The sequence below is a fragment of the Muscardinus avellanarius genome, assembly GCF_963383645.1.
Source record: "Muscardinus avellanarius genome assembly, chromosome: 2".
NCBI lineage: Eukaryota > Metazoa > Chordata > Mammalia > Rodentia > Gliridae > Muscardinus > Muscardinus avellanarius.
The window spans coordinates 149,004,974-149,019,582 of NC_137787.1; the positions used below are offsets into that span (position 1 = coordinate 149,004,974).

The following is a 14,609-nucleotide window of genomic DNA, read 5'->3' on the forward strand; positions in this document are numbered from 1 at the left end:
GATCTTGATCACACAAATGACATATAAAATAAAATAAAAAATAAGGGTTATTTTTTATTTATTTATATTTTTTAGTGGTACAGCTTCCAGGAACCCCAGTACCACCAAAAAAATAAATAAAAAATAAAGGTTATTATTTATTTATTTATTTATTTATTTATTTATTTATTTATTTGGTGGTACTGGGGTTCCAGGAAACCCTTCTACCACCGGGTTACACTCCCAGACCTATTTTTATATTTTTATTTGGAGACAGGGTCTCTTAAGCCAGCGCGGCTGGCTTCGTACCTGCGCGATCCTCCTGTCTCTGCCTCCCAGGCGTGGAGATTACAAGCGTGCACCACCACGCCTGGCTAATAAAGGTTATTTTAAAAACCTGAAAAAAATTTAAAAAAGAGAGTTGGTCATGGTGGCACACACTTATTATCCCAATACTTGGGAGGCTGAGACAGGAGGATCACAGGATCAGAGCCAGCCTTAGCAACTTAGCAAGGCCCTCTGCAACACAGTAAGATGATATTTCAAAATAGAATAAGAGAATAAAATAGGACTGGTGGAGTAGCTCAGAAGTAGAATGTCACTGGGTTTAATCCCTAGTATAAGAGGAGAGAGAGAGAGAGAGAGAGAAAGAGAGAAGAATCTTTCTTGTTTTTGTACTTATCATTGTCCTGCCTTGTGTTTACAAACTCAGTATGTTGTGTGTCTCATTTTTGCTTATAACATATATCCCTAAAAAATCTCCTATTTTGTTAAGTAGGTAAAGGCAGGTATAATAGCATGTTGGGAACATGCTTTATCTTTGTGGCTTCTTACCTTCACTTTGGATTTCCTTTTCAGATCGGAGTCTCTCTCACCATTTACCACCTGGCTGTCTACTATTTCGGATACAGACGTACTGCTAGCTGAGTGGGACAGAAGTGGCATTGTGACTGTGGACATGGGAGGTCGCATCCGGCTTTGGGAAACTGGACTTGAACGTCTGCAGCACTCACTCATGGAATGGAGAAACATGATCGGGCAAGAAGGCGACAGGCACATGCAGGTACCACTCTGATCAGCGTGCGCTCTTGGGAGTGAGTGTGCAGGCATGAATTTAGTTCCAAATATCACACTCATTAAAGCTTCTGGCTCAGTGACTCAAATACACTTGCTTAAATAGCAAGTAATTTTTTAACTCATAGCCAAAAAAGACAAATATATTCACCTAGATAGTAAAAACATAAAAATGTGCCTTTTTTCTGTCAGTACTTAAATGTATAGGTTACTGAGATCACAACATTCAAATGCAGTCATCAATTTTAATTTTTCAACTTTAAGTATGAACCAGTTTCCAGCACCTCCTTGCATCTGTTCTCAATTTATTCCCATCGTTGTCAGCATCTCTGTGTGCTACCTAGGAAACAGAGGGTCTAACTCACAGCAAATCCTTGTAAGACCCAAACCTCTAGACTGTAGCAAAATGTGCATCCAATAGAGTTTTTGCCAATTTCCTTCTTTCTAAATAATGCAGATATAGCAATCACAAGTTGACCCAACACTACCCTGAAAAGAAATATGGGAACAGGCCACCAAAGTGAAATGAAACCTGGCAATTCTAGAAACAACTCAGCACTCCATCTATTTGCTGTCTGGAACTAATTGGAAAAACAAGAAAGGCCGTGTACCCTTCTATACTGCAGCATGTCATAACAGGATTTGTTTGCAATTTATTTATTTTACTCTTGAAAACAAAACTTCTCTATTTACATTTCATTTTTATCTAGCAAAAAGAAAAGTGGATTCCTGCCAGCTGTGTTGCTCTGCAAAGAGCTAGTTAATAAGACATTTCCACCAATGATTCTTTCAGCAACTGATTGCTAATTAGTATTTTGCCATTATTTTATGATTTTCCTTAAAAGAGAAATAGATGTGAACAAATAATACATATTTCTCTTAGATCCTTAAAAGCTTATAGAAACATTTTTAAAACCTCAAACCAGAGTAGGCTAGCAACCTTAAATGCTTTTGAAGGGACATAAATATGTTAATTTAATTAAGTTAAATGCACTACCCTAAAATAAACATCTTGTTAATTTCAATAGATCATATGAATATTGTTCACCATTCATAACAATATTTAGAAAACTAATTACTCAGAGTTCCATTTCTTTTATTATTCTAGACATTAGTTTATTCCCTCTTCAAATTAAGTCCCTGTTTTTCACTACAGTCATTGGCGCCTAACAGCAAATACTATTGTGTTTGAATTTCATACAGTTTATTTCTTATATGCTGTGAAGATCAAAGGTCATATTTTCCCTATGCCAAGGTTTGTAGCCACAATTAAGGCTTTAATTTTTTTTCTCAAAAAAGCTTTAAAAAGGATTTTTACTCATGATTTTGATAATGTTCTTGACTATTGCAAATATTAACCCCTATTTATGTCTTAACTGTGTAGCTCTTCTCTTCCCAGGGACTTGTCTAACTATATTGTGAATCTTTATTTTCCCAGCTCCTTAATATCTTTGTTTATGCTCATACTTCTATATAGTAAATTATATTGGTAATTGAAGCTCTTTGATAACAAATGTACTTCTTTTAAACTATCACAAATTGTCCATTTTAGATTTTTATATACCTAAATTAGTATTTATTGAGTGAATATATAGTTATTAAATTATAAGTAAAAAGAATTAAAATATCTCACACCTCAATAATAACCAAATATTTGGCTACATTATACAGTATAACTGAACTTTCCCAAAATCAAACATTTCCTAAGAAATATATAACTTTATGTCTCTAGCTCAAGATGCAGATATTATAAAATAACTAAGAATTACATTATGGTTGCATTTGGAAAACCAGAATACATGTTAGCTAACAATTCTCCTAAGATTCCTTGATCCATTTTGGTTGATGTTGGAAAAAAAAATTTGTGTGGTACTTGGAATGGAACCCAGGGGCCTTCTACCTTCATGCTATACCCTCAGACCTATTTTATATTTTATTTGGAAACAGGGTCTCACTAAGCTGCTGAAAATTTATACTTATATACATACTCAGACTGAGAAAGAATTTGTGAGCATGCATCTTTGTTTAAACAGAAAGACAAATTGTACAAATAGTATGACATTATCTTAAGTTTTTGTCAAGTATCTTAGTAAATAATGAGACCATATACATACCAGCTCTGACTTAGGCTCATGTATTGACTTACAACATAATAGGACTCATTCCAGGCAATCACAAGTGATACTTGCGGTACCTCCTTTGTGGAGTCTTTATTCAGCATAAGTGTGCTCCTGATTTTGGAGCTTGGAAAATGTCTTTCATAGAGAGAATAGATTCATGGTACTCTGCCTAACATTGCTGGCTTCAAGCTGCCTGGCTATCACTGACAGAGTAACCTGATCGTCATCTAGTGGCCAGAAGGGATTACTACATGTACACCATGGAAGGTCAGACCTGCTTTGCACTCCAACCTTTGGGAGTCAGCCCCAGGCCTTCTGCCTGGAAGGTTTACACACTCCTGTATTGTGTGGCTCCTGATGAGTAGGGGACTCTCCTTTAAGTAGTCATTGAAGGCTGAGCAAACAACCTGCTAAGCCATTTGCCACAAAGAGACCCCCATCTTTCTCTGATTCCTCTGCATGGTAGCAAATAAACTGTCCGTACTTATGCCCCTATATCTTTCCTGCATTTCAGACCTCTATAAGTATTAGCTTTGAAGTCAGTGTTCATTTGAATTTTTTAAATGAATTCTTTGGCGTGGGGGGGGGGTGTGCTGGGGGTGGAACCCAGGGACTTTCTACCTCCGGGCTATACTCCTAGACCTATTTTATATTTTATTTGGAAATAGGGTCTTACTAAGTTGCTGAGAGCCTCACTAAATAGCTGAGGCTGGCTTCAAACCCGTGCTATCCTCCTGTCTCAGCCTCCCAAGCACAGGGATTACAAGCATGTGCCACCACGCCCGGCCATTACCATATTTTTTAAATGAGTACATCTTCTAAGAGGATACTTATTAAGTTCTGACTGTAAAATGTGTTCATTATTTTGATATGCTTTGTCAGGAACATGTGTTTCTTCTTTGGTAAATAACTATAACAACAAATTCACAATATTGTTATAATTGTAGTTCTGAGAGCCTATTAGTAATAACTCACATTTGTTGTATTAAAATTCCATATTTTCTAAAACATGGACTAGTTATAATCCATATTTTTGCTATATTTAATGCTTTTCTCTATAAAGTATATTTTTATATATTTATTTTGTTACATTTATATTTCTCCCAAGAATGCTATTAAAGCTGTATCACAGTTTTCCTCAGAAATCAAGAAATCAAATAATTTATCAAAGGTTCTTGGTTAGCCATTCTTGTAGAACCAAAAAGGTTAAAAGTTCAAACTTCCAAATGGTGTTTTCTAATTTTAGTAAACAAATCACAAAATAAATCCTCCATATGTTGCTGGTAGAATACATTTGAGACCTTTGAATAGTACTTCCTTAACCATGTCATTTTGAAATGGAGAAAATCTGAAACACAGTGTGAAACTAGAACTTACAAATACTTGAGTGAGGATAGGGCCTGGGGCACAGTGAACACACAAAGCTTGGGAAAGAGAGGCCTCGGAAGAGACACATGGAAAAGGTAACTGGTTTATATTAGGCATCATTAGCCCGTTCAAAGCATATTCTCTACGAATAAATGTAATTCAGTGAGACTTATCTGATCCTGGCCTTTCTTTAGCCATTAGTCCAAAGTTTTTAAAGATCTCCACTATGCTAAGTGAGATTAGCCAGTCTCAGAAAGTGAAAGATTGTATGTTTTCTCTCTCGTATGTGGAAGCCAAAAAGAAATTGGGGAACAAAAGGGACTTCAAATAAATGAGACAGGATGGAGACTTGATAAAAGAAACAATCCAAACAATGTTATGTACATATGAAGTTATCAATACCAGGCTCAATAATGTATGGGCAAAGGAGGGAATGGGATAGGATGTAGACAGACCCCACGTGCTGTATGCATGTGTCTTTCCACCACTCTGAACCTCATTATCATGTATAAGTACAATGCACTAATAAGAGTATATTTTTAAAAAAAGATTTCAGTCAACCATTAAGGCCTATTTTCAGCTTTAGAAAACACTAGATTAGATAGGTGTGGTGACACACACCTATAATCCTAGTACTTGGGAGGCTGAGACAGGAGGATTGTAGGTTCAAGAACAACCTTATCAATGTAGTAAGACTCTCAGCAACTTGAGGAGACCCTGTTTCAAAACAAAAAATTAAAAATAAAAATAAAAAGGGCAGGGGGTATATCTCAGAGTTAGAATGCCCCTGGATTCAATCTCCAGTGTAGAAAAAACAAGAAGAAGAAAAAGAAAAGAAATCACTAGGTTATTTAAGTGTCACTCTTAGTAAATTTAGTTTTTCAGTATACTGGCTAATGTCTCCAGATCCTCTGTGGCGTCTCACAGTTCTTGGTTCTTTTTAAGAAGCATGGTCCACTGTTACACTTATTCTTTGCTTTGGTCAGTAATTCAAAACAGCCTGATTCAGTGGGTGGCTGTTATAGAAAGATTCATATTCTGTATGATGGTTATATGTACATATGCGTCTGGGCATCTTTCTTGACCCAGAAAAGTAATACCTTTTTTTTTTTAACTCTTTCACCAAGATGGTCTAGCTGCGTGACTATGTGGTAACCCATGGGCAATGCCTCTAATGATTTTTCTGTCACTTATTTCTGTTAGAGAAATCCCAGGCCTAGACATTCATTTTGAGTCTTTGAGGTTTTCAGGAGCAACTGCTCAATATAAGATCCCCTGCGGAGTTTAGCACCCAGTGGTGTGCTGACAAACCAGCTCTCACGGGGGCAGGGGGAAGTGTTAACAACATTTACCAATTTCCATGGTGCAAACATTTCCTCCGTGGCTGATACCTAGCCGCCAAAGGTTAACAGTCTTCCTGCAAGAATTCCTGAATATTTAGCAAATTATCTCTCACAATCTGGTACAACTTGGCTCTGGCATGCTACTGGCTTAATTAAGTCTTTATCAACCAACTCTCTGAGGAGAATTATGACAGTTACCAAGAGCAAGGCCTTTCAGAAATAAAGCAATGGATGTGCAAATAGGAAGGGAACGCGGTAAAAGAAAAGGGAGAGGAGTACTGAGAACACAGATCGATAGTGTCATGCTAGCTCTGGGACACCTGGAGGGTTGAGGATGTCCTAACTCCAGATTGGCAGCGCCATGCTTGGTTTGAACAAAAGAATCAGAGAGATCTGCCCTGGAGTGAGATGGCACTCACAGGTTCATGTGTAGAGGCCTCCTTTCTTGTACACATTGTATTTCAGAAACAGAGCTGCTAATTGATTCTTACAGTCCTCAGGAACTAATGCTTCCACTGATCACAAGATTATCAAAAATCATTGGGTACAACTCAAATTAAATCAATAACCACCTCCTTAAGACAAGCAACTCAGCAAGTTTCTAATTGTGGGCTATCAGTTTCCATTAAACTTTCGTATATATTTGAGGAGAATGTTTCCTCTATAAACTATGGAAATTTTAAGTGGTCTAGAGTTTTAGACTAAGATTAAAAATAGAAGTACCATCTCACTTCCATATTTTTTTAAAAAAAGGCCTAACCTTAAGGAATTTCTTTTCAAATCAACAGCAGGAATATCAGTTCTCTTCTCTCATGGCAAAAAAAAAAAATTTTTTTTTCAGTACTAGGGATGGAACCCAGGGACATTCTACCTCTCAGTGACAATTTTTATTCTTTATTTTTGAAACAAGGTCTCACTGAGTTGCAAGGGGCCTCACTAAGTAGCTGAAGCTGTCTACAAACAGTGATCCTCCAGTCTCCCCTCCCGAATGCTGGGATTACAAGCGTACGCCACCACACCTGGCTCATGACAAGCTTTAAGATGATTAAATCCAATTTTAGTGACCCCCAGCGCATATCGTTGAGGGATATGATCAGTAAATTAAAAAGCAGTCATTTATTTATTTATTTATTTATTTATTTATTTATTTATTTATTTGGTGGTACTGGGGTTCCTGGAAGCCCTTCTACCTCCAGGCTATACTCCCAGACCTATTTTTATACTTTTTTATTTGGAAACAGGGTCTCTTAAGTCAGTGCAGCTGGCTTCGAACCTGCGCGATCCTCCTGTCTCCACTTCCCAAGCGCGGGGATTACAAGCGTGCACCACCATGCCCGGCTCAAAAGCAGTCTTTTAACAAGTAAAACTTATTACAAGTTATGGGAAAAAAATTAATTCAGGAATATACCAATTATAAATTGAAATGTCAAATACAATGAATAGCTTAATAATCAGTGGCTCTGATATTTTTACAATGCTGAGCTTATTTGGCATGTACTTATGTATAATCCACACATCACAGTGGTGGTAGAAATAAACCTTCTTGTCATTATGTTTACAGATAAAATGATTTTTATTCATAAGCAGTATAGCTTGTGGCTTAAGAACATGAAATTTGGAGTGGTCAAACATGGCCTCAAATACGTACTTAACAGAGTGTATGTGATCTTTGGCAAGTTACTTATTCTCTTTGAAACTTCATTTTCTAATTATAACATAAAGATATTACTACTAAGCCAGGCATGGTGGTACATACCTGTAATCCCAGTACTTGGGAGGCTGAGACAGGAAGACTGCAAGTTCAAGGCCAGCCACAGCAAGTTAGGGAGGCCCTTAGCAACATAGTGAGGCCCTGTTTCAAAATAAAAAATGAAATAAGGTCCGGTATATATCTCAAAGGTAGGACACTCTTGGGTTCAATTCCCAGTACCACACAAAGAGAGAGCGAGAAAGAGAGAGAAGGGGGGAAAGGAGGGAGAAAGAGAATACCATTGCACTTTATAAAATTCCATAGAAACAAAATACATTAACCTGGCACAGAGAAAGTAAGTATTCAGTAAACAATAAAAATTAGAAACACAGAATTTAAATAATACTGGGGTATAGAATTCTTTAATGCATCTAAGGAGACAAAGCCAAATTAAAATGAAACATTGTTACCCCAATGCCTAATATTAAATACTGACCCAATGAGTTACATAATTCATCATCTATCCTAGTGTTAAAATGGAAGCTTTGTTTATAATCCCGTTTGGAGAAAGTTTGGTCAGGCCCAAAAAAGGAATTGTAAAAATGGTCTTTGCCTAAACCTGTCAGCTTGAAGAAAAGCAGGAAATCAATGACAGGACAATTGTCAGCAGAGGATTATAGTGTTTAGCCTTATTCAAAAGACAAATTAGAACAAGTCCAAAAAACACCCAGCAAAAGATACATCACTGAGCCTAAGTTCTAAGAACAGTAAGGAGCAAGTCAGATTTGGAGCTGTCTTTCTTAGCTTTTCTGGTTTAGTTTTTTAGCTTTTGTTGACTTTAGAGCTTGACGGCACTGTGCAGCTCTGAAGGTTGAAGTGTGGGTAGCACCGAAATATGGACGATTAATAGAAAGTCTGTACAGAGGCCATTTAAGCATCTAGATTTTCTCCTCCCTCTTATGCTCTTAGACAGCTGGCTCTCCTCTATCCCACAAAAGGCAGGAGTTGTGCTAAGGACTTTTACCACATAGGACAGGAGTGAGACCATACAAGGAACAGGAAGATACAGTAAAAGTCCATCGGTTTCCCTACTTGGATACAAGGAAATTGGCGCCATATTTATATTCCCTGGGCAGCAAATTAGAAATATTCTCTTTTGAAACTGACATGCCCCAGAGATGAGACTTTGTAATGCCAACATCTGCAAGTTCTTCCCCTATCATTTTACAAAGACCAACTTGTTGACAAGCCCCACCGTGATTCCCCCCAAAAAGGCCACTTTTAAGAAATTGCTCTTAAATATTAAGGGATAATGTCCTATACAAAAGATAGAAGCAAAACAAACATAAAAATAAACTTTGAAAAAATAGAGATGATACAGATAATAGGAAAACACTTCACAAAATAACAATATTCTCAGACTGATTAGAGAAAATATTGTAATAAAAAAATAGAAATTGGATACTACTTTAACATGGAACTCTTCAAATAGCAGGAAGGACATCTTGGAAATTAAAAGATGGTAGCAAAAACTGTTAAAATCTCAATAAAAGAGGTTGGAGATTAAGGGATATGTCTTTCAAAACACAAAGAAATTTAAAATAGGAGATAAGGAAGTTTTATCTGGATAATATAAATTCCAGAAAGAGGAAATTAAAGGACAGAAAGGACACAAAAAGTCATTTTTAAAAATTCCCACTGGATGCCAGGGGTGGTGGCGCATGCTTGTGGAGGCAGAGACACGAGGATTGCACAGGTTCGAAGCCAGCCGCACTGGCTTAAGAGACCCTGTTTCCAAATAAAAATATAAAATAGGTCTGGGAGTGTAGCCCAGAGGTAGAAGGGTTTCCAGGAACCACCAAAAAAAAAAAAAAAAAAAAAAAAAATCCAGCTGGAGCTGGAAGGCTGAGATAAGGATTGCAGGTTCATCCCAGCCTCAGCTAGTGAGACCCTCCACACTTAGTGAGACTTAGTGAGAGACCCTGCTTAATTGAGGAAGGGCTAAATGGGTGATGTGTGTATGTATGCCTCTACCACCTTGTATCCCATTAAGATGTATGACTGCAGTACACCAATAAAAAAATTTTAAAATAAAGAATAAAAAATAGGGCTGAGAGTATAGCTCAGAGGTAGAATACCCCTGGGTTCAATCCCCAGTACCACTAAAAAGGAGAAAAATAGTTCAGCAGGGTGTGTTGGCACATACTTGTAATCCCAGTACTTGGGAGGCTGAGACAGGAAAACCACAAGTTTAAGGACAGCCTCAGGAACTTGTGAGGCCCTTCGCAACTTAGTGAGACCTTTCAAAATAAAAAATAAAATAGTGCTGGGGGTGTATACTGGAGGTAGAATGCCCCTGGGTTCAATCCCTAGTACCCCCCACACACACACACACAAATCACTGATCTAAATAACAGATATTCAGAGTAACAAATGAACACACACCATATGCGCACACACATACACACACACCACCTCATATCCACTGGAAATGGAGAGCCCCTTGGGTAATGGAACAGTGCTGAAAACTTCTAAGTTGGGGGAAGTAAAGAACAAGTTACATACACTATGTTCAAGCCGGGCGTGGTGGCGCACGCTTGTAATCCCCGCGCTTGGGAGGCGGAGACAGGAGGATCGCGCTGGTTCGAAGCCAGCCTCGCTGGCTTAAGAGACCCTGTTTCAAAAAATATAAAATAGGTCTGGGAGTATAGCCCAGAGGTAGAAGGGCTTCCAGGAACCCCAGTACCACCAAAAAAAAAAAAAAACCATACACTATGTTCAAAAACAAGAAAGAGAAACTGGTAATACTATAGGCTGGTGACTTGAGAGTAGTTCAAAGATTTGATGGAGAATTTGTGGAACAATTACTGATAAATATATAAAATAGAGCTAAGGATTAATAAAGAGTACTTAATAGGACATTAGGTGGTAGGAAAAATGAAAATGTCATAGTAGATAATAGTATATTAACTATGTAGTAATATGTATGATTTATATTACTACTACTACTACATCAGCACTGGGGATTGACCCAGTGGCATTCTACCTCCAACCTATACCTTCAGCCTTTTTATTTTTTTGAAACAGGGTCTCACTAAATTGCTGAGGGCCTCACTAAATTGTTGAGGCTGGCCTCAAACCAAACCTAGGATCCTCCTGTCTCAGCCTCACAAGTATTAGGATTACCGGCCTGTGCCACTGCGCCTGGCTAGTAATATGTATTATTTTAATGGAAACTTGCAGTACTATATATTAACACATTACTGCACATAGGTATCATATCATTTTAATAAGGTAAATAATTAATATTGATTTGTATATGACACCAGTCTATAAGAGAATAAGAAGAGGGAAAATTAGTAATGTGCATTTGAACTAAGAGATGTACAATAATCCATACCTTTCATAGTAAAAAGATTATGTCTGAAATTGAAAACTAAAAATAATATAAGAATATTATTGAGAAATATGGAGGCATAGCAGAAATTATAGTAAGCAAAATTGAAGCTCTGACCTTTGCAGAGTGGGAATTGCAAGGACAGGAGGTTACTATTTTTGTTATACCTCTTCTAGTACCTTTTGGGTTATTAAACTATGTATTTATTACTTTGATAAATATTTAAAACTAGTTCAAAATAACAAGCAGGAATTCAGCAGGTAGAAAAAAAATGAGGACTAAGGATAGGCATGACACAGTTCCTGAGGAGTGGAGATTAAGTTGAACTCATTGGCTCCTCAACACTTAATACATATTTTTTAATGGAACTGCATAATCTAACAGGTTAATTTTCTTTTTTCATTTCAAAACTACTCAAGGGTCCCAGTTATAGAATAAGAGTCTCTCCCACTGAATGCACCTGTAAAACCTGGACAGAATGCATGTGCAGCTGTTAAAGTCTCTGAAAATGTAATGGCAGCAGGTGGAGAGAGGAAGAAGACAGGACATGAGCTGCCATTGGACTAGCCATGTGTTTCCCTGTTTTCCTCCAGTGTCTTTTGGCCTTGACACGAGGCAGCCTGGAAATTGAAGTGGTAATAGAAGTAATAGAAGGCCATTTCTTCAACTTGATAAAGGGCATCTGTGAAAACCCCACAGCTAGCACCACACCTAATGGTGAATGACCCAATGGCGAATCCCCTAGCACTGGGGATAAGATAAAGATGACCGTGCCCATCGTTCCTATCCAGTGTCAAACTGGAAGTCTTAAACAGTGCAATAAGAAAATAGAAATAAACAAAAGGCATGTGGATTTAAAAGAAAGAAGTAAAACTGTCCCTGTTTACAGATGTTATTGCCTACCTAGAAGATCGCATGGAATTGCCCCCAAAATCAAACAAATAAGCAATAAAAAAAACACTTAGAACTAATGAGTATTCTAAGCAATGTCAAAAATCAATCATACATGCCTGTAATCCTAGTACTTGGGAGGATGAGACAGGAGGATCATAGGTTCGACACCAGCCTCAGCTGGTGTAAGACCTCTGCAACTGAGTGAGACCCTGTTTCAAAATTTTAAAAAAAAGAATAAAATAGGGCTGGGGGTGTGAATCATAAATAGAGTGCCACTGGGCTCCATCCCCAGTACTACAAAAAATAAATAAAATAAAATAGGACTGTAGATATAGTTCAGAAGTAGAATACTCCTGGGTTCAATGCCCAGTAACACAAACACCAAAAAAAAAAAAAAAAAATCAGTCATGCTTTTATATATTAGCAGTTAATACCTAAAACTAAAATTATGAACCACTTACAAAACAGCTTCTATTAAAAGTGAAATACTTAGGTATAAATATAACAAGATTTGTGCAATATATGTTCGCTAAATGCTAAGTACTAGAAAACACTAATGAAAGAACTCAAATACTTATATAAGTTGAAAGATATACCAATTTCCTAGAAAAGAAGATTTGACATAATAAAGGTGTCAGTTCTTTTCACATTGACCTGTAGGTTTAATACAATTCCACCAAAATCCATGAAGGATTCTTCTAATAGCTACAGAGAGGCTGATCTGAAAATTTATATAGGAAGGCCAAGGAACTTAAATAGCCAAAACAAAAGAAAGAATAAATTAGAAAAAATCATATTGCCCAATTTTAAGGTTTACTATGAAACTACAATAATCAAAACAAGATGATGTTGACGAAATAATTTTTAAAAAATCAATGGAACAGAATAGACTGTCCAGAAATAGATTCAGAAACATATTGCCAATTAATTTCTTATTAAAACTGTCAAAACAGTTTAATGGAGAAAGGATAGTCAACAAATGATGCTAGAACAATTGGACATCCATAGGCAAAACAAACAAATAAAAACCCCTATCAGTATAAAAATAAAAATAACTCTTGAAACATACAAATAAAATTACTTGATAGCTGCTAATCCAGGAATCACAATAATACACAACAATCAATGACACCAGGAATCACAATAATATACAGCAATCAATGACACCTGCCATGTCATCTGTCCCTCACTGTCAGTATGATCTGGAGAACATGACACTAATGAAAAGTTATCCTAAGTTAATTATTTAAAACGCTTAAGGTTAAAAAAAAAAAAATCCAAAGCCAGGCATGGTGGCACAGGCTTGTGATCCCAGTACTTGGGAGGCTGAGACAAGAGAATCACAGGCTCGAAACCAGCCCTGACAACTCAGTCCTCCACAACTTAGTGAGACCCTACTTCCAAATTAGAAATAAAACTGGCCTGGGGGCTTAGCTCAAAGGTAGAATGCCTCTGGGTTCAATCTCCAGTGCCACAAAAAAAAAAAAAACTATTTGGTTGGAGAATCATTACAAAAAAAAGAGTGTCTCATTGTTTGGTATCAGTTTGGGAATCAGAAAAAGTTCCAAGTGTACAATTCACAGATAGGGAAATTGAGGCCGAGAGGTTAAGTAACTTGCCCCAGCTCAGCAAGCAGAATAAGCCATTATATAATCTGTATTCTTATTCACCATGCCCTGTAGATCAAGCAGTGTTAACAACTCTCTCCATTTAGTCAGATATCCAGAGTGTCCAGAATGCCTCCCCTGCGAAAACCCAAAAATGCCAGTGACATTAAACATGTGGCGCTTCTCTCTGTACAGCCCATCACATCATCTTGGTTCCCCTGGAAGGAGCCAAGCAACCTTAGACAGCTCTGAGGCAGGGGCAGCAAGGATGCCTTCAGATGCCTTTTATCAATAACAGAATACAGAATTCTCAGTGATTCTTGGGACATTTCTTAATCCCTGACACTCTTTCCTTAAAGATGTTGCAAAATTTCCATGCTAGCCTGATGACGGGAGGGGGTAACACAAGAGCAGTTGCAATGGGGTAGTTTGACTGGGTATCACAGTGTCATGCATAAACAACTGGAAGATTGTGTAGCATTCACTTCCTCCCTGGAGCTAATGGTAAACTCTTAGGAGTCTTCATCCCTATTTAAGAAGTAATGAAAGACAGGTCCCACACATGGATAGCTTCTCCCGGAGGATGTAGTTGAATCAGAGGTTAAGTAATTTTCTTTGTAGTAAAGTGATCTGGTATGTGTGCGTGCATGTGTGCGTGCGTGTGTTTTGCTGGGAACATAGAGCCTTGCACATGCTAGGCAAATGATCTTCCCCTGAGCCACATCCCAGCCCTAATGCTCTTTTTTTAAGTATATCTTACTTACCTGCAACTATTTTCTCATATGCTTCAATCTAGAGAGGTGGGAAATGAGCTCACTATTCAGCACCTCCCTGGTATCAATATCATGATAGGTAACATTGGTACTGATTAGGGTTCCAGAAATTACTTCAAACCTTACTCCTATCCAGTGGGCCCTGCCCTCAATTTAAGGACTGTGGATTAAGTATAATAATCACTATTATTGTTATCATTATTAATTTTTATTATGAATCTTATTCTTGTGTTAGTATGTTGCATACAGAGTTAAATTTTAATTAAAGTGTCAAACAAATGATCACAGAGACATATCTTAGTCCATATGTCCTCCTTGAACAGAGGTCTGCAGACTGGGTGGTTTTACATATGCATTGGCCTAA

At 37.4% G+C, this 14,609-nt stretch overlaps 1 protein-coding gene across 1 annotated transcript in view; it reads left to right on the forward strand.

Moving 5' to 3' along the window:
• The window catches only part of VWA8 (von Willebrand factor A domain containing 8), a gene marked incomplete at both ends in the record, with an annotated part of 383,297 nt that overhangs the window by 276,753 nt on the left and 91,935 nt on the right, over positions 1 to 14,609 (forward strand). Inside the window, one exon of the mRNA XM_080688771.1 lies at positions 838 to 1,042. Within this exon, the coding sequence (XP_080544897.1) occupies positions 838 to 1,042 (205 nt within the window). The remainder of the gene's footprint in view (positions 1 to 837; positions 1,043 to 14,609) is intronic.